The following is a 19460-nucleotide window of genomic DNA, read 5'->3' on the forward strand; positions in this document are numbered from 1 at the left end:
CAAGCCTTGAATAGCAGGATGAACATGAAATGACCTTGTTGAACCGTGGTTTCTATGGAAATGATATAAATAGCAAGACATACAAATATGAACAATTATATAGGCTACAACAAGAATGAATATATTACATACATGATGAATATTTTGGCTATGACATGAATGTGGATCTGTTCCTTTAACACAGTGCTGCTGTGAACATTACATTCCCTCCGTTACCAACAGTAGGCTAACTCTTTGATATAGCGGAATAACTGATTGAAAGACAGTGAATGATTATTTTTGGGCTTTTTATGCCTTTATTTGGATAGGACAGTTGAAGTTATGACAGGAAGCGAGGCGGAGAAGAGGTGGGGAGAGGATTGGGAAATGACATCAGGCCAGACTTGAACCTGTGTCCCCTCGGGCAATGTAGCCCGTAAGTGGGGGGCTTTATCGGCTACTATCTACTGTTGCCATGAAACAGACTAAATTGCGAAATCACACATATAACAAACACTCACTTTCTGAATGACGCACGGCAAGAATCCTCCAACGCAACTCCCGATGGTGATGCTCTCCTGAATTTCTCTTGACCAGCAAACTGGACAGAAGTGGGTTGGATTTATCTAGGGGTGATGAGGGGAGCCTTGAAACAGGCTTGGGGGAACTAGAAACTGTCAGTGCATTCCTTGTGCATGCGCCCCCACGGAACTCGGGGAATACCCGATTGGGTGACCTCTCTGTGGTCCCCAAGTCTCGTGAGTGTCCTGCGCAATGGGAAGCACAGCTGGATGCCGATGGTAGTGGCAGCCTTCTGAACAGCCGCCCTGACATTAGCCAGTCGTATCCTGTGGGAGTGATGGGAGTCTGATGAGTCTGGCAACGGGCCGCGTAAGACCGGTCCTTGACCTGGATCTGCGCTGTCCGTATGCTGATGAGGTATGGTTCGAAGCAACCACACCTGTGGAACTAGAATGCGGCCGGGAAAGCCGCAATCTGAAGGGTGAAAGGTCAGCCATTCTAGGGATGACTGGGCTGCTGCGCCTTGTCTGACACTAAGGACAACTATGTTGGTGCTTCCTGACGGCCTCTCTCCCCCGCAAGATCCAGAACCGTTGTCGTAGCTTAGCAAACACCCTTTCCGGACCTGGATGCATGACTGTGACCATCCTGGATGATGAGCTTGGGGATGGGCTGATGAGTGTCCAGCACAATGGGATGCAAGGTGTCTTCCTCCAGGGCCTCACACCTGCCGAGCCGGATCAGTTGGACCTCTGCGTCGTACTCAGGAGCCAATGTGAACAGTCTGCTGGCTGCAGGGACAGGTTTCCCTGTGGAAAGAAGAATGAATTCCTCCGGGAAGCAGTCTCTCTGAACTGTCCTGAGGAGAGCAATCTCAGCTTGCCGTGGGGTCTGTGGGCGTGGCCGCCCCATGACCTGCTCTGATAGAGGCCTCCAGCAGCTCGTGGTAGCTGCTGACACCTCGGGAAGGGGCTGATCACTGGTCACAGAAGTGTGTCCACAGAAGAGTGATTTCTGCAGGTCAGCAGGCCCGTGGAAGGATGACACGTCTCTACCTGCTGGCCATGAAGACTCCTTACTCTCATTGCTGTGAGCCTCTGCACTGATGGACTCCTGACACAGCCGTTTCCCACGCAGGTGGCCCAGTACAGAACGTCGGAGTGCTTGAAGAGGCAGGCGATCCACCCCCACTCTGACTGTCTTATCCTCCAGTGTCCTGACAGCTGCTGTGTCCTGTTTTGACCGTGTGATGAGCTTCTCATTCCGGTAAGGCAGGACATCCACCTGCCAGGGCTTGGTCACCTGATGGCAAAGCTCAGGTTAAGGAGTATGAGGCTCATCTTTACGTACTTCTTAAGATACCACACTCCACTTACTGACCCAGCATGCAGGCATACACGCTAATGTTACTGATTCACTGACTGCCACACCTCACCGTAGTTTGGTCTGTTAGTGTTCCTGTTAGGTGTTAATAAATGAATAGTGCTTCGCTTTTAACTCTGTGTGAACCTCCCTGTCACAGCCCTGATGTCCTGACGGATGGTTCTGTGTGCCAGATCCTCACTCCGACCGTGAAGACCCAGTTCCTGAGCAGCACTTTGAAGAAGGATTGTGCGCTTGGATCCGTCGTCCAGGATGGCGTACGTCTCCATCTTCTTGTTGCATTGTACAGGCACACCTTCACCATCTTCAGCAGCACACAGCTACCCCTCCTGGCAGGATCCAGGTAGTATGTCACTGGCTGACTGGCTGACTGGCTTCGGGGGCTGGCTTCTCTGTTCTCGTGTTCACCTCATGCAGCACTTCCAGATGTGTCCAGTTGCATTTCTGGCATCTGGCCTTCAGGTAGCACTGCGCTGCTTGGTGATTTTTTACACACCTTCAGCACCGTTTCCCAGTCTTTATCCAGCTCACCTTCTGATCCTTGGTCAGCTGCTTGAAGACTGTGCACTGGTTGAAGTAGTGCTGGATGTCGTCACAGAATGGGCAGTACTTCTTGGGCTGCTCTGTATTCCGTGGTGGGGGCTGTGCTGGCTTGGTGGGCTCGACTGCCTTAACAGGGGGATCACATCCAAACAGGACAGTGGTGGAACGCGCGGCTGGGCTCTGATTCGCTCTGGCTCCTCTCTGGCGGTCTGGTCGCTCCTCCAGCGGTGCTCTGGAGTGAATGCGGATGTTCTCCAGTGCCAGCTTCAAGCGGGCAAACTGGCGGGGGTCTTCTGGCACCATGTACTCCGGCATTGGCACCTGAAATGACGGTGCAGGAGCAGACAGGCTATGCTCTGGCCGTATGTGCATACTCCGCATATGGTCAGTCAGCTCAGCCACATGCTGTGGTGGCGGTTGATGTGGGTGTGGCACCTGCCAAGCCAATCTTTGCGTTGTTGCACTGACCATGTCGTGGTATGACACTGGCAGAGGTGGTGGCGGAAATGTGTCACCATCTGGTTGGACAGCCAGTGGAGAAGAATGGGACGCAGGCCACGGCACATCGCGCAGGTCATCCACTGGCTGGATGAAAGGCTGCCTGGTTGGCAGCGGCATGGATGTGAATTTCGGGACTGGAAGCCTGGCATAGGGTCGTCCTGATGGGGGAGCAACAAAGCTGTTGGATGGAGCTGGTGGTGCAGCCGATGCACGCAGTGAGAGGGCGTGGAACATCTGCTGCATCTCTCTCCTTCAGGACTGAGAGGAATGCCTCTGGGAGGAGGCTTGGCGGTGTCTGTCCAGCAGGGGGCGCTGGGACATCTCCAACAGCTTGGTCTTGGAGTGTGTGTGTCTGAGGCAGTTGTGGCCTTGGAAGTTCAACCAAGTAGTCATCTAGGTAACGGGGCTGATGACGGCGAGCACGGGCGTTGCCTCCTGGGTATGACATCCTTAACTGTGGTAATTGCACAATCCGGCTCGAAGGACCATGAAAAGGAGGGGGATATGTAACTGAATCCCAAACAGACATCTATGATGGTTGATTTAATAGGTGCCATTCGCCACAGGTTTGTCCGGTTAGAAATGACCGTGTTGAATCGTGGTTTCTATAAAAAATGATATAAATAACAAGACATACAAATATGAACAATTATATACAACAAGAATGAATATATTACATACATGATGAATATTATGGCTATGACATGAATGTGGATCTGTTCCTTTAACACAGTGCTGCGTTACTGTGAACATTCCATTCCCTCCGTTACCAACGGTAACTCTTTGATATAGCGGAATAACTGATTGAAATATGATAAGACAGTGAATGATTACAACACTACATGAACTAACAGATATTCTATCTACTGTTGATATGATACAGACTAAATCGCGAAATCACACATATAACAAACATTCACTTTCTGAACGACGCACGGCAAGAACAATGGTGGAACGAAGAGAACGAAGAATGTCTCTCTCTAATATTGAATCGTCCAACGCAACTCCCGATGGTGATGCTCTCCTCCAACTTCTCTTGACCAACAAACTGGACAGAAGTGGGTCGGATTTATTTTGGGGTGATGAGGGGAGCCTTGAAACCGGCTTGGGAGAACTAGAAGCTGTCAGTGCATTCCTTGTGCATGCGCCCCCACGGAACTCTGGGAATACCCGATTGGGTGACCTCTCTGTGGTCCCCAAGTCTCTTGAGTGGCCTGTCAATGGGGTGCACAGCTGGATGCTGCAGTTAGTTTTATATTCAATATTCGATATTAGACATAATGTATTTCACCCTTCCACTGATTGACGTATTTATGTCAAAAACTATGATTATTCATACAGGCATTGTTCATATGTCATAAGGTCCTTTAATCATTTTTTAAATCCTTTATTACTTTTTTGACATCATACAAATCCATTTGTCTTCCTCATCTTTTGAGCTTGTGAGGTCAAACTAAGTTTGATACATACAGACTAACATTCCTGATATGTCACAAGGCTAATACATTAAATAAATCTATTTGGCCCCCTGACCTTTTGACCTTTTGAGGTTAAAACACCTGTGATGTAGACAGAGTGGCAATCTTGATATGTCACAAGGCTTATTTTCGCTACACACCATTGACGTGAATTTGTCGATTTAAAAAACAAACACAAATCTTCAATAATAAAATGTATTTATTGGACCACCTGACCTGTGATGTGCACAGACTGAGACCTTTCATATCTCACATTGCCTCTTTTCACAAAACACCATCGGTACGATCTAGATATAGATTTTTTTTTTTTTACAAATAATGAAATAAATCAAAACACCTGTGATGCATACTAACATACTAACATCCTTAACAATCAGCGTGATTTGATGTAGATTTTTGAAACAAATAATCAAATAAATATATTTTCCCACCTGACCTTTGACCGTTTGAAGTCAAAACACCTGTGATGCATGCATACTACTATTCCTGGCATGTCACAGAGCTATTCTTTTTGCAAAACACATTTGACATGAAAAAACATTTGGCCTCCAGGCCTTTTGAGGTCAAACTAAATGACTACAGATTAATATCCTTGATGTGTCTGGAGGCATATTTGTTTTAGTTAGGGTTGGGGTTACCTATCTTTGAATCTACTTGACTAAATTACCTTTTAAGGTCACACCGACTGTTATACAGTTAACAGACTTTAATGTAACGCAAGTCAAGTTTTTTAAAAGCTTTTAAATATTTCAAAGTAAACTATGTTAAATGCATTATATCCTCGGACCTTTTCCATTTTTGAAATCAAAGAAACAAGTGAAAGCAGTGCTTCATGTCCTTGGTATGTCACAAGGCTGTTAATGTTAATGCAAACTCATGTAAACACATTTCTCATTTGAAACCCTTTAAAGATATACAAATCTCTCATGCTCCTTCACCTTCTTACCTTGTGCAAAAGGCCAAAGGGTCAAAAGGTCAGGTAGCCAAATAGATTTATTTTTAATTATTTGTTAAAAATCTTTATAGAATGAAGTTGAAGGTGTTTTGCACCTCATATCAGGAACATTAGTCTGTAGGTCTTACAGTTAGTCTGACATCAAAAGCTCAAAAGGTGAGGAAACCAATTGGATTTGGATTGTTTAAGTGATCAAAAAAGCAATAAAACATAAAAAAAATGATTAAAAGGCCTTAGGACGTATAACCACTGCGAATATAAATATGTCACAGTTGGTTTTGACATAAATACGTTAATCAATGCAAGTGTGAAATATCTTATTTCAACATGTTGAATATCAAATATTGAATATAAAATTAACTTTACCTTTCTATTGCTGATAAGTCATATAATTATAATTAATAAAATGTGTGCTTTACTTTTTTGTTAAACATTTAAAAACAATATTCTCAACTTTGATAAGGATTTTGGATGAGAATGAGAATTTCGAAACATGATGGATATTACTGGAATCCCTATTTAATGCCCGATATATGAGACACCAGACTACCAGAAACCAGATACTAGTGCCAAACATTGTTCCTGGAATGAAGCAATACTTGGGGAAAATGGGGGTTGAGTCATTAATACTGAGTTGTCTAAACAAAGTGAGTTTATTGAAGCTGAGTTTTGTAAACAGTTGAAAAGTTGTTGAGGTCATTCAAGGGTTTCCATGAAAGTTTGTGAAAGTTTGTTTGTTAAAGGAATATTAATTGTGAAATTAGTCTATAATGAGGACATCCAAAAAAACATATTACAAACCATAAAAACATCTCTCATGTTTACAGGATGGGTGAATTTGGTATGTTACCAAATATTTATGGCTGTAATATTCATATGCAATATTTATGGCTAAGCCAACATAGATACCCAACTCAAAAGACACAACATGACCCAACCTCCATTGCCTGTATTCATTACGGATAGGTCTCAAAATCGGCAAATGTTTCGATCTTGTATAATTTTCAGCCACACACTTTATGCTGACAATGATAAATGTGTTGTGACAAGCCCATTGACAGAGACAAGAAAATCTACAATTACTCGGAGAGTACATGTAGAAATTGGAAATTAGCTACGCTCAGGAAATGATTGCGCAATTTTGCCCTAAAGTTCTGAACTGTTCTTTTTTGTTTCAAGATCTGTGGATTAGATCTATGTTTTTATTGGCAAGACGCTACTTTATGTCTCACTGCACCACCTGTCATGGTTTAAGTGTTTAACAGCACACTATTGTGCAATAGCTCTGGGCTTGGTGTGACCCAGGCTGAAAGAACATCAATTTCAGGACTACCAGTTACAGTATTCATTCATGCAATTAATTAACTTTGTTGCAGAGGAAAAATTTGATTGACAATTCATTTCACAGGTGATTTAACACATCATCCACATTTAGGTTGATACAATAGCAAGTAATGTTTTGTAATTGGCTACAAATCACAACATAGGACTAAGGGTCACATTAACAAGAGTTCCACAGAATCATTCCAATTCAATATATGTTACACATTTTTGCAATACAAATTGAGAGTGGTTTCAAAATCAGTCATTTTAAAATTGATCCAACTACAACAAATAAATCTGAGAAAAGAATGATTACAACAGTGCTTGGATTTCAGAGCAGCTTGCAATCAAATCCTCTGAGTTCCCAGTGTCTTAGATCTTTCTAAAAAAAAAACAGACTGCGGTTAAACAGCCAATAATGCGTTTCGATCAACAATCTGAGAAGGAACAGAGAGAGGCGTGGAAGAACAAGTCAGGTGGTAGGTAACGGTATGTAAATATGTACTATAAAAAGAGAAGAGAAAGATTTCAAGTGTCAGTAGGAACAGAAACCATCAGAGCAGTGCCTACCACTGATTATCGTAAGTTTTTGTGGCTGTTGAAACTGTATTTGCATGTATATATAAATCTCAAAATGTTTTAAAATATTTAGGAATATGCCTACAGCTTTGTTTTAGACAAATCTTGCATGATCTTGCTATGCACTGGAAGGATTTACCTGATAACTTCCTCTCTGGATCATAACACATGGTCAGTTATTGAAAGACAGTTAATGTTTCACAGGTTATCACCTCCAGGGAATCAAACCATGAAGTTCTCTATTCTATTTTTCGTCCTGTTATTGGCGTGCCTGTACCCAAGCCTGGCCCAAGGTAAGTGTCTCTCACATGTGCAGTAAAGGTCTCAACTGAGGATCTGTTGGAATAGTGCAAAAACCAGGCAAATGTTGAATGGCCAAATTGTGCTAAGGTAGCAAGGTGCATGGTTAACATTTTACTTTACCGTGTCGTGTTCAAGATAAATATCTTAATTTATTACCTATTCCCTTTTCATGTTATCAGTCCTGTCGGCTTATTTTGTGATGTTTATCAGCGATATTGTAATATCAACTTTACCATCACTGATGGCTAACATAGCTACTGTATGAAATTGACTTCACTGTCTTCTTGTCCTTGTTTTAAATGAAAACCAGGCTCCTATGAGAACTGCTGTCTGAAATATGTTAAGGGTGTGAAGAAGTCCACCAAAAGAAAGGTTGACAAATACAGGATACAGGAAACAGATGGAGGATGCAACATCCCAGCTGTGGTGTGAGTGCTTGAAAAGTGTTTATTCAGAATGTTCCAATATTGCTAAAGAATGAACATAAACACACACACCACACACACACACACGCACGCACGCACGCACGCACGCACGCACGCACGCACGCACGCACGCACACACACACACACGCACACACACACACACACACACACACACACACACACTGTGTAGAAATAGCCAGTTTTCTTTACTAAACTGAACTTGATCTGTATTGTTTTCTATACTGAAGATTCACATTGAGGAGTACAAAATCTTTCTGTGCAAATCCTCGGGAGCAGTGGGTGCAACATCTGATCAATCAAGTAAAATCAAAAAATAAAAAGATGTGAGTTGGAGTTGGAGCAAGATATAATTGAGGTACTTCTTTCTCTTTGTGCACAGCTTTATACTCCCAACTGAAATATTATAAATGTGGCAACATAACTATAGACCAATATTCTTGTCTCTTCTTTTGTCAGACCCCATAGAGCGTGATTTGGAAGTCTTCTCAAGTCGGAATCTTTTAAGAGGATCATTTATAATAAGCAGCATTCTACTGAGTATATTCAGGATGAAATTGTCAGGATGTAATTCAATCCCAAAATATTGACATCAATGCCACACTCACGCACTGGCATTCTGCATACTTTTATACAGCATATGACTTTTATACAGTATATGTCACAGTCAATGTATCTGTTAGTGTAACCGTACGCCTGAAGGCATCTCTGATTACTACTTCGCAGAAGGTTGAGTTTTCAGTAAATGCTTCAAATAAAAATGCATTTAATCCTCAACTACTTATACTCATAATACTGTTTTATTGAACTGTGAATAAGAGAATGTTTTGAATGTGATCTCTCTGTCTTACTGAATATTTCAGATAAGGAAATGTGCCACAACTGAATGTCCATGTGTTCACAGTGTTATATTGTCATGTGTATTCTATTGAATAAAATCATGAACAAAAATGTACACGTGTATTCATATGTATTCCAGTGTTCTTTCAGATCAGCTAAATATATCAACTAAAGGTGTTCTAAGTCTACAGCCATGATGTATTTTAAAGCGGAGAGTATTCCTCAGTATTTCTCTGCAATCCACAAAGCCTGTTTCATTGTTTTGATCATGTTTCCACACCAGAAAATGTAAAAATATTGCATTAACATTAAAAAGCCATTTTTTCTTATTGTGCAGTTGGACTTACATCCTTTATCATATTCATTTCAAATATCAACAAGATCGAACAAGAAATAAAATACAACTCACAAAGCTAATTAAACATTATAAAATCCAATCCAATAACATCCTTAAACATAATTTATACTTTGACACTGAAGAATTATGACCAGGAATGTATTTCCTGTATATGTATGGTTGGTATGGTGCAACACCTACAGTAGACGCATGTTTATGGTACATTCGTTTATAATATTCACTGCTTCTGCTTCCTGTGGGAATCATTTAGCTCAGTTTCTCTCACCTGGTTCAATTCTTGAATTGTATTAAACATATATTACTGTGCCAGAGTGAGAGTGTTTACACAAGGCAGAAAGACAGAAGAAGAAGAACTAGTCAGAGCTTGTTGATCAGAATGATACAGTAGTGACCTCTTCTGCTCCACGGGCAATTCTCCTCTCACACCCTCCAGTACATTTGTGCGCCAGGCAGTCTTGAGGACGCATGCTTGATGAATTATATTGTCTTTCATTTCCAGCTATTTCTGAACGTGCTCATTCCTGTTCAGTGTCACAGTGATTTACCCCAAAAGTGTTATATTACAAGATAGTTCTCTTATGTGTAAGTTTTATTTTCACATTCTGTTCATGCTCATTGATGATATTCATGCTACAATGCAGATGAAACTACACTCAGATATGTACTGTACCTTTGCCAAGAACAGTTCATCTCAAAACATGGCACGGACAACTGGAGGTTGTTTTTGATGAAACAACGAGTCATTTCTAAACAAAGTAGCAAAGCCATGACAACCATTTGAAAGTGTTTGAATTGAGAGACTGGATGGTTTGAAAATAACAATTTGTTTATTAAAATATTATCCAGTTTTTCACAAAAGTATAGTCCAATGATTTTTTTGAATGTTTAATTTTTAAGAAGGAATATTTCAGTGTGGTATACAGTGCGCTGCTCACATAAAGTTAACAACTGCTGATGACCATACAATGGGATTTCAAGCTATGATTCAGCATGTATCTTTTGATTTGCTTGGCTGACAAGAAGAATATACCTGCATACCAGCGTTTTATTACCTATAATCACATTCACAGTAGTCGAACACAAAGACCCAGTGACATGGTGTGATGCAACTCTGTTTGAACAAGAACTGTCAAGATGAAGTCCTATTTTCAGGTGGGATGCACATTGCGAAATGCAAGAAATTACCGTTGACAAGGACTCTCTTGGCAGAGATTTGTGGCACTGTAATTCAGTCTATCATGTCTTTTTCACTGAATATTAAGCTGGTTCTCACGTCTCAACAGGAATGGAATGATGGGTTTTTTCCCCCCACAAATGAAAAGGGAAAAAAGAGAAGGAACCGTGAAGGAACAAGCACAAACCACTAAATCACGTAAAAGAATTAGGAGAATAAAGTGCTCTTCAAAATGCCACACATTACAACGTATAATTTCATCAATTTGTTGCGGTAAAACCTGAAATAATGCTTTAGATACAGTTTAAATTGAAATAGAAAATGCTTCCAACACAAATACACAACATTAATACAAATTAGCTCAATTTGCTTTATGCTGTGTTAAAACACCAAACTGAATATAGACATAGGCCTACTGAATGAAATTTATATTTTTCACCTAACAAACCCTCAAAAATGCAGTAATTATAAAAAAAAAAACATAGAAAATATATAAATAATATTAAAAAAATTCCAGTCCCCCTGAGTAAAGTTCTTGCATAGTTCATGGACTATACAAATAAACACAAAGCAGGACAGAAATACCTGACTGTGTAAAGCTCTTTGTTTTGCATTAGTGCTCTGGCCCTTATGCAATAAACTTATAAAGGGGTGTATTGCCCTTGTCTTTTAATGCGATTTGTAGAATGACAAACACGGATGGGGTCCGCATTAAGCCCATCTGACAAAAATATGGAATCTTTTGTTCTAAGAACTAATGTCTTGGTGTTTCTTTTCAGATTACAATACTGTGATGTCAGATTCCTTTCCTTAGGATTAAAATATTCTAAATCTGTAATCCTTTGCATCAGTGTCTGTCCATACCCTATTGTTAAACATTACACTGACTAATTGATTTGACTAAACCTGAATGGAATATTAAGATAAATACAATTAATGTATTACTGGTTAATGGTTATTTAGTTAGATATGGTACCTGTTCCTGAACATTCTTCCAGTGACCTACAAACGTATTTCCTTTTCCAGTGCACACCTGTACACCAATGCAAGTACCAGATGGTACTGTTTACCCATCGTTCAAAACTCTTGACAAAAAGAGGTTTGCAGAGACTAGAGAGTCCTGTATTCAGTTGTGTGAAATACAAACACACACTTAAACTTACAGTAACCTTAATAATTGCCATATCTGCTTGTTTTCACAGGTAGCTGAAGTATGAAAATATTGCAATAGATATGAGAGGAAAGAGGCCTACAGGATAGCACAGACAGAAGTTGGATGATGTTTCTTCGCCGAATCTATCCAAGACATTTTGGTTTGGAATTCGTCAGGTTCCAAAGACGCGTAGCCCACCGCTTCCACAGACCTCCTCTTTTGAACACGGTGCAGCATGATGCGGTAGGTTCCCGAGATCGGGCTGTGAGAGTCAGCGCAGTTGTTGTTCTGCAAGTGGGCCCCTGTGATGCCGAGTTCAGACAGTGCGGATTTCACCTCCTTTTCCTCCACAGTCAGAGTGTTGGCCGTGTCCACAAGGTGCGCTGGGGTGAGACTGACCATGGGATACGATTTTGGGTACTCGATCCCAGTAAGCCAGGTACTGCACATTATTTGGGAGATGGAGGAGCGATCATTGGGGACCTGCCGGAGCATCCCTTTGATGACCAGCTGACAGGGATCAGGCACGTGACTCGGGAGCGCATAAGCACCGGTTAAGATTATCCGTTTCAGTCGGCTCAGGTTGTCAGCTCCGAAGGGCATGCTCGCCGTCACCATGAAGAACAGTAGGACACCCATAGCCCATATGTCCACGTATTGGCCGATGTAGCCTTTCTCTTTGAAGAGCTCTGGGGCTGCGTATGGCGGCGAGCCACAGAATGTGGTGAGGGTCTCTGAGGGGCTGGTCACAGTGCTGAAGCCAAAGTCGCCCACTTTGATACAGAAGCTTGTGGTGTAGAATATGTTTTCTGCTTTCAGGTCCCTGTGGACAATGTTGTTCTCATGCTGTGGATACAAACAATGAGAGCGCATAAAGGTTATGTACACTATATAATCATAAAAACTACATGTCACATGATTCAGAGCTAGTAGGACACATATACAGATTTAACAAGGCAGTCGTTTATTTCTTCATGGGGCATGTAGAGCATAGTTATTGCTGTGACACTATTCTATCAGTCTATATGATAGAAAATAAATATGAAATATTTATTATTTACCCATTTTTACCATTTTTTACCCAAATATGATTATTTACCCATTTTACGTATTCTAAATGACAAACCATTTACATTAGAATAAAGGAAATAATTTGATTGATTAGGGCAGTTTGGGGAATTCTGTGCCCAGTACAAAATCATCTGCCAAATGCTGGAATGTAATATTACATTTCAATATTAATGTACTATGTTATGAATATGGCCTTGAGCCAGATCCGACGACCACAGTGCACACATACTGAGGAGAGGACTGCTAACCATGTGCTGGATGGCTGAAATGATCTGTGCAAACACCATCTTGCTCTCAAGATCTGACAGGCGCCCCCTGGTGCTGATCCTTGTGTAGAGATCCCCACCACTGCCGTACTCCATGGCCAAGTACAGGCGCTTCTTCGTCTCCAGCACCTCGTACAGGCGCACAATGTTGGGGTGTGACAGCTTATCCATGCACAGAATCTCGGAGGAAAACAAAGACTGTGACTTCTTGTCCAGACGATGCTTGTCAATAATCTTGACGGCGACCCTTTCTGTATGGAGACAGGGGAGTGTGGAGAAAGAGGATAGGAGAAGGATGATAGGGAGCGCATGGGGAGGTCAGTCACGGCAGCAGGACCAAAATAATTTGAAGCTTCCCCTTAGTCTCATTTAAGTCTAAAAAATGTGTGCCTAAAATATCTGAATAAACCAGATACCCCCCACATCTTTTCTGATTTCCCACAGGCATCCAAACTGTTCCACAAAACAAATGAAAGAGATCTATCAGACATAACAGCATACACCCAAGGGGGTCCTGAGGGTTTAAGGTGATTAGGAACTATTTATTCCAGAGGACCACCTCTTCGTTTTTGGCATCTACATTCAAAATGCTCTACTGTATCTTGTCAAAGACTTTGTGGTAAAGTGAACCAAGAGAACACATTCTTTTTGCAACACTCTCCCATTATTATTTATATGTGTATGGTGTGTTCTACTTTTTGCATAAATGATTATTGCATAAAGTATAAATATTAATAGATCTTACTCACCTTTTGTTAGGGCATGAATTCCTAATTTGACATGGGAAAAATTCCCTGTTCCCACTTCCCCTCGGAGCTCGTAGAATGATATCCTTCGGCCCAGAATGAGGTCGTTCACCACCCTCTCGTTGTGGGCCATGTCATAGATGACCCTCTCAATAGGAGTTTGCTTCATCCTCTGTTCTGCAGTTAGTGGCGGTGGCTTCTGGACTGGTGCAGGCTTGGCGTTGCTCGCCACCATGTCCTCTTTAGTCTTCTTCTTCCCTTGCTGCAGCATTGACCATGTTCTATTCGTTTTTAGACCTGCGGAAACAAAGCATGAGCATTTAAGCACTGGAACTGGCACACAGTAAACCATAAAATATAGCCAACACTTTATGCCAGTCCTTGATTGTTTTTAGCACTACTTTGACATTGTACATACATTAACTGTATTAACTTTAAGCTACGTAAGACATTCAAAGTTCTGAATCATTATTACAAGAACAATAGTCCTTGCCCAATATTCCTAAAGAAAACGTGTGCCTCACCCCTCTCCATTCAAGTGAATCAAAGGAACAGTTATAGTTTAAACTCTAGGGGTAGCATACACTCTTTCTCCTCAGATGTCTCATCAGCTTACGCCCAGCCACAGACACTAATGACCTGAACCGATGGGAACAGACTGTACACAGCAGCAACAGATGTAGGGTGGGATTAGGGTTCAGAGAGGCTGCTGCAGGATGACACGGCCTGAGGCGACCAGAGGCGACCTGGTCAACGGTGGCAGTTATAGATATGACCAATGTTTGCAGTAGTTCAAGGAATTGTATCATTTTCAACTGGTCAGAATAACCTTAATGAAGACAAATAGATAATATATTTCTTAGGATGTAGCCTCTGAATGCTAACACTAGTCATAAGGGGTGACAAAAAAGACATCTGTGAGTCGGTGTAGAACATTGAATCATTGCATTGATTCATTGTAATCTAATACATATCACCACCTGGAACACAGTAACCATATATTTAGTTAGGCAATGGGCCATATTATATAATGTTCAGGACCTAATAAAAACATTGCATATTTTCTCAGAATTATCGTCTTAAAGTCTGCATGGAAACACCTTACAGTTCCACACTCCAATGTTTCTTTTGCAGGCAATTTGTTTCTGAACATCAGTGGTAGGACAGGACAACATGACTGACCAGGATTGCACAACAGTTCAGGTCAAGACTCTAAAAATACAGGAAAGGAAATCCTCTGAACTACATTCAGCATGGTTGGAAGAAATCAATTCCTTACTTCAAAGTGCCAGTTCATTCTTGGTGAGGTTAGCAATAGCATTTTTGCACATTTGGCTAGACAAGGCCAGACACCTGACATACAAAATGAAATACATTCAAACACAAATATGAACTTAAAATACTCTTATCAGTACATGTAAGCATTAACTATCTACTGCCTGTAACATCATGTGTTACATGCACAGGTTGCAAATGTAACCATGATGCAAGTGTATAGTGTATAGTATGGTGACGTTTAGTGAGATGATTCAATCATGTCAAGATAATGCATGTGAATGATAATGTTAGCACTAGTGGTCACCTTTTTAAATGACTGTTTCCATGGGCTAAATTCTACAATGATAGTCCTATAATGTTAACAAATTTCACAAAGTAGCTTATTAAGTCCAGAACGTATTTATTGATCTGTTGCTTAATAATCTAAACAGGCAAAGTTTATAGAAATGAGGATTCAAATTTCATTCAGCAATGACCACACCACTTAATATCTATCAGGCGTGATGGTAATAACACATACCAACAACAATCAATTTCCTCAATTGCCTCATAACCAACAACATTTTCTACATAAAACTATCCCCTAAACTTCACAACAGCTAAAAAGGAATAGGTTACAGTACCTGAAGACTGTGGATCTTTCATCCTCTGCTAGAGGCAGTTGGCGTGCACTAAGTGCTGTGTCTTAGTCTGCGAGAGCTCTCAAGATCACCGCTGCTTAATCCAATTAGGCACACTTATTAATATCTACCGGACAGGGCCCCACCCTACAATGGAGCCATAGAAGTGCTGCTAAAGCACTAACAAGCTTGCGGTGTATATGCAACACAGAGGGTATACTTAGTAACAGTGATTTAGTGCTTTTCCATTTTTAAATGCAAATTGCATTTTATAATTTTGCAACCATATTACATGCCATAAACAAATTAGCAAGGTTTATATATATTGATTAAGCATTTCTTTGAGTGTTTTTTTCCCCCTCCACGGTAGAATTGGTGTTCCGCTGTTAGTCTGATAAGTTTGACCAACCATATAGCCACATTTTGAGGAAACAGGATGGATTTAGAGGATGTGCAACAGTTTAACAGTTGTAATCTGAAGGGGGCATGCAGATTTAAAATGAGTCTGAGATGTTTGCTTTCTTTGAAAGTATGTTGAAAGTTTCATTAGTTTAAATGTTACTAGGACAGGAAAATAAAATAATAAAAAAGCCCTAAAGACCTGCAACAACAACAATATGCACAAATGCACAGAAATATTTGGAAACACTGTATTCCCCCATTGTTATAACGTTCCATTTTCATTATAAATTCACAAGTAGGCTACTTTTGAGGTTGGTAGCAAAAAAAATGAAAATATATGCTAGGCTACTTGGTATGATATAGTCAATAAATCATTTTGGCAAGAAAAAGCCAAATCTTTTCAACAAGAGACAGAAGAGAGTTCCCACGTCTGCGATATCTTCCTCCGTCCATTATATATAGGCTACCTTATATAACAAGGCAGGTGATGTAGAATTCTTAACCACGCAATCCGTGCCTCGTCACATTGTGATACATTCAATTAGCCACACCTCCTCTGTTTTTAAAGAGTTTGGCGGTGGAGGGGAAACAACGCGAAGTGTGATTCACGACCATACTTTACGCCATTTACGTTCCAATTTGTAATGGGTGAAGCAGGAATTTACGACTGAAACACGTCTGTCGTCATCACATGTTTTGTCAGCGTAGAATGGCGGCAACTCTTGGACCTGCACAGGGTGCAGACTCTGACCCCGACCGTGTAGTTGAAGATGAACCTCGGGGAACAGATGGAGACGAGGAAAATTCACAGCAAACGGGTGCCACAACTGCTCCCCAGAGTCGCTTGGCGAAATTACCTTTGGCTCGGATAAAAGCTCTCATGAAAGCTGACCCGGACGTCACGCTGGCTAGTCAAGAGTCTGTTTTCATCATTGCGAAGGCTACAGTACGTAAGCTAGTTAGCTACCCCGCTTGCTAGTATGATAACATTAGCTAACTATCCTAAATTAATCAAACATGCTCTGGATTAAGTTACAATTTCAAGATAATTTGAAATATCGTCTGCCAAACTATGCTGCATCTGCGTACTGTTAATGGCATTGATCGTAAAGTTATATCTGTCACACAAACTATCTAAGTTGGAATCATGTGTTTAAATTGTTACTGCCCTATTCTCAACAGGAACTTTTTGTGGAAATGATTGCTAAGGATGCACTGGTGTATGCTCAACAGGGAAAGCGGAAAACGCTGCAAAGGAAAGACCTAGGTGAGCTCACAGCCCATTCGATTTTGCCGTGAAAATGGGCTTAGTGTGGATAATGTGCCAATCCATGATTGATTGATTTCCTTGACCTTGGCTGTGTTTTAAAAATTCCCACTTTACAGATAATGCTATTGAGGCTATTGATGAATTTGCGTTTCTTGAAGGTAAGTTCAAACATGGATTTACTACAAACTGTAATAATCAATAATACACACTAATATAATACAAGGAGCCTACAGTTTGGAATGAATTATCATTTAGCCTTTGTCTTTGTCTTGATTTAAGGTACCTTGGATTGAATTTTGCAGATGGAGAGCAGCATTGAAAACACACTCGATACACTTCGCTGTGTTTTGATCTATTGGACTGAGAACGATCATCCAGGACTACCCCTCATGGTTGTGCCCAAAATCATCCATTAGTGTCACATTTATATTTACAGGTGTAAGTCTCTTGTACATATTATGAAACGTATAATGATCTTTTTTTTAAATAAACTTTTATAAATATACAACTTTACACCCCCTATTTGTTATGTAGCTGATGTTCAGTTCCACTTAAATTACAACAATTGTATCAGCTTCAGCTCAATGAACTGGATCCAAGTAAGCCTAGTCAAAAATTGCCTGTTCTGTTACTTGAAGTACAACTGATTAACTGTTGGTATTGTGGTCTTCCGTCTCAAACGGGGTGGAGAAATGGAAGATGACAGGACTTATAAGTTGTCAGCTATTTATGAGAACTTTCAGGTCTCAAATCTTTTATAGATTGTGTCAAAAGATGAGTACCAAAAGTGAGATGGAATTGGTGAGATCAAATCCATAGTTTTTTCACATATGCAATCCGTGACATTGCTGGGTAAAAACATGGTATATATTTTCTATTATAATTCCCATCTAGCCATCATTCCCAATAAATCATGAGCACCTTATATTGTACAGGAGTGTTGTATTGTGTTCTCAATTTACGTAATGTCTTCTTTAGAATTGTAATGATTTGAGGAAGGTATATGAGTGATCATTTCAGAGCAGCGAGGGACTGTGTTATGGAGCATTATGGAGATCCTTATGAATTTGGCACAGTTGGGTAGATGTTTAGAGTGCAAATTAATGGCATTCAATGTAATTTGTGATAGGCCTATTTGTTTTGAAGAGGTACATGATGCACACGTTCATATGTTATATACACATTGTAAGCTAAGATGCATCTCACAGTATGGCTGTAGGTATCATTTGTGTATGGAGTATATGCAGGGCTTTCCTAAATGTCAGATGGTTTAAACCTATGCTTTACAGAACACTTTATGACCAGAGATGCTTATTTTATATTCATTAAAAGTGAATTTATATAAGTAAAGTATGTAGAAGAACATAGTAAATTCTAAAACACTGTAAAAAACATGACATGATATAAGTGGATGGTTGTTGACAGGAAACGTCTTCTGCGCTCCAGGCAGAAGACTAAAGGGAATCTCCTTTTTCTTTTCTTTTTCGTTTCCCAAATATCCATTACTTTGTGTTCAGGCTATAAGCCTTACGACTCCATTCACTGTGCCACTGTGAACACATCGTGCACTGGGGAGGAAAAAGCTGAGCAGTGCTTTACTGAAGATTAGAATAAATCATGTCCAGAGCAAAGAAAAACTTATAAACAGAACATCCCACACAGGTGGTTCCCAAATATGGACAATGCCCTGTAAAGGAAATGAACTCAGGCCTGAAATGCGAAAGGTATTCAGTCAAGGTATTTCTGGATACATAACTACAAAACGAACATTTCATGTCAACAAAAGGGCATATAGTCACAGCCCTCCTAGATGGCTTAATCTCGTTTATAGTGCTTGTGAACATTCATTTGCTTTTTACAGGTAAAGCCTTTACATTTGCTGAAGACAATAACATTGGTTGTTTGGAAATGGAATTTGAATGCCACTTGTGCTTGCGCTTATTACTGCTCTCTCCTTACCACAAGATATTCATTCAGAGCCAGTAAGTCTTTATGCACAACTGATACATTTTCCCATTGTTTGCATTGTCATACTCATTGACACGTACATTATGCTCAGACTTAGTGACAATTAACAGTAAATTGATAAAAGTGATGGATAAAGGTGAAGTATAATTATATAGAATAAATATGAACATGGTTTGAAAGTAGGCTGTAGACAGTGATGCCTACCTTTTCGTTTTCGGTTGTGTGCTATAAAATAGTTTTCATGACATCTCCCACTACTTAGGCCAGTATTTGTGGAAGGTAATGATGATTAGGGCCATCAGGCG

At 40.6% G+C, this 19460-nt stretch overlaps 3 protein-coding genes across 6 annotated transcripts; 2 read left to right on the forward strand and 1 right to left on the reverse strand.

Moving 5' to 3' along the window:
• The first annotated feature begins 7205 nt into the window (after positions 1–7205).
• On the forward strand, positions 7206–8960 carry ccl25b (chemokine (C-C motif) ligand 25b). The gene is made up of 5 exons (XM_042704836.1): positions 7206–7265; positions 7468–7556; positions 7877–7994; positions 8240–8367; positions 8469–8960. The coding sequence occupies exons 2-4, from the start codon at positions 7493–7495 to the stop codon at positions 8337–8339; spliced, it is 282 nt and encodes a 93-aa protein (XP_042560770.1). The 5' UTR covers positions 7206–7265; positions 7468–7492; the 3' UTR covers positions 8340–8367; positions 8469–8960.
• Positions 8961–10012: 1052 nt separating this feature from the next.
• LOC122130188 (serine/threonine-protein kinase NIM1) lies at positions 10013–15622 on the reverse strand. Of its 4 annotated transcripts, XM_042704835.1 has the most exons (5): positions 15519–15619; positions 14897–14970; positions 13621–13914; positions 12854–13122; positions 10013–12380 (listed from the first exon to the last, which is right to left on the reverse strand). In XM_042704835.1, exons 3-5 carry the CDS (start codon positions 13886–13888, stop codon positions 11631–11633), a joined length of 1287 nt encoding a protein of 428 aa, XP_042560769.1. In that variant the 5' UTR covers positions 13889–13914; positions 14897–14970; positions 15519–15619; the 3' UTR covers positions 10013–11630. The 4 variants fall into 4 exon arrangements, with proteins under 4 accessions (XP_042560769.1, XP_042560767.1, XP_042560768.1 ...); XM_042704833.1 differs by lacking the exon at positions 14897–14970 and having other exon boundaries at positions 15519–15622; XM_042704834.1 differs by lacking the exons at positions 14897–14970; positions 15519–15619 and adding an exon at positions 14142–14337.
• Positions 15623–16497: 875 nt separating this feature from the next.
• Positions 16498–18119, forward strand: pole4 (polymerase (DNA-directed), epsilon 4, accessory subunit). The gene is made up of 4 exons (XM_042704848.1): positions 16498–16863; positions 17100–17184; positions 17304–17345; positions 17467–18119. Exons 1-4 carry the CDS (start codon positions 16609–16611, stop codon positions 17478–17480), a joined length of 396 nt encoding a protein of 131 aa, XP_042560782.1. The 5' UTR covers positions 16498–16608; the 3' UTR covers positions 17481–18119.
• The last annotated feature ends 1341 nt before the right edge of the window (positions 18120–19460 follow it).

The sequence above is a fragment of the Clupea harengus genome, unplaced genomic scaffold (genome assembly GCF_900700415.2).
Source record: "Clupea harengus unplaced genomic scaffold, Ch_v2.0.2, whole genome shotgun sequence".
Taxonomy (NCBI): Eukaryota; Metazoa; Chordata; class Actinopteri; order Clupeiformes; family Clupeidae; genus Clupea; species Clupea harengus.

What these genes read in the sequence shown, in the direction of transcription:
- pole4 (XM_042704848.1), top strand. Translation starts at nt 16,609, where the DNA reads ATGTTTTGTCAGCGTAGAATGGCGGCAACTCTTGGACCTGCACAGGGT. An exon ending in TCATCATTGCGAAGGCTACA is followed by an intron (nt 16,864 to 17,099) that starts GTACGTAAGCTA and finishes TATTCTCAACAG; the next exon opens with GAACTTTTTGTGGAAATGAT. An exon ending in GCTGCAAAGGAAAGACCTAG is followed by an intron (nt 17,185 to 17,303) that starts GTGAGCTCACAG and finishes CCCACTTTACAG; the next exon opens with ATAATGCTATTGAGGCTATT.
- LOC122130188 (XM_042704832.1), bottom strand. Translation starts at nt 13,969, where the DNA reads ATGGTTTACTGTGTGCCAGTTCCAGTGCTTAAATGCTCATGCTTTGTT. An exon ending in AATTCATGCCCTAACAAAAG is followed by an intron (nt 13,123 to 13,620) that starts GTGAGTAAGATC and finishes GTCTCCATACAG; the next exon opens with AAAGGGTCGCCGTCAAGATT. An exon ending in TTTCAGCCATCCAGCACATG is followed by an intron (nt 12,381 to 12,853) that starts GTTAGCAGTCCT and finishes TTGTATCCACAG; the next exon opens with CATGAGAACAACATTGTCCA.
- ccl25b (XM_042704836.1), top strand. Translation starts at nt 7,493, where the DNA reads ATGAAGTTCTCTATTCTATTTTTCGTCCTGTTATTGGCGTGCCTGTAC. An exon ending in GTACCCAAGCCTGGCCCAAG is followed by an intron (nt 7,557 to 7,876) that starts GTAAGTGTCTCT and finishes AATGAAAACCAG; the next exon opens with GCTCCTATGAGAACTGCTGT. An exon ending in TGCAACATCCCAGCTGTGGT is followed by an intron (nt 7,995 to 8,239) that starts GTGAGTGCTTGA and finishes TCTATACTGAAG; the next exon opens with ATTCACATTGAGGAGTACAA.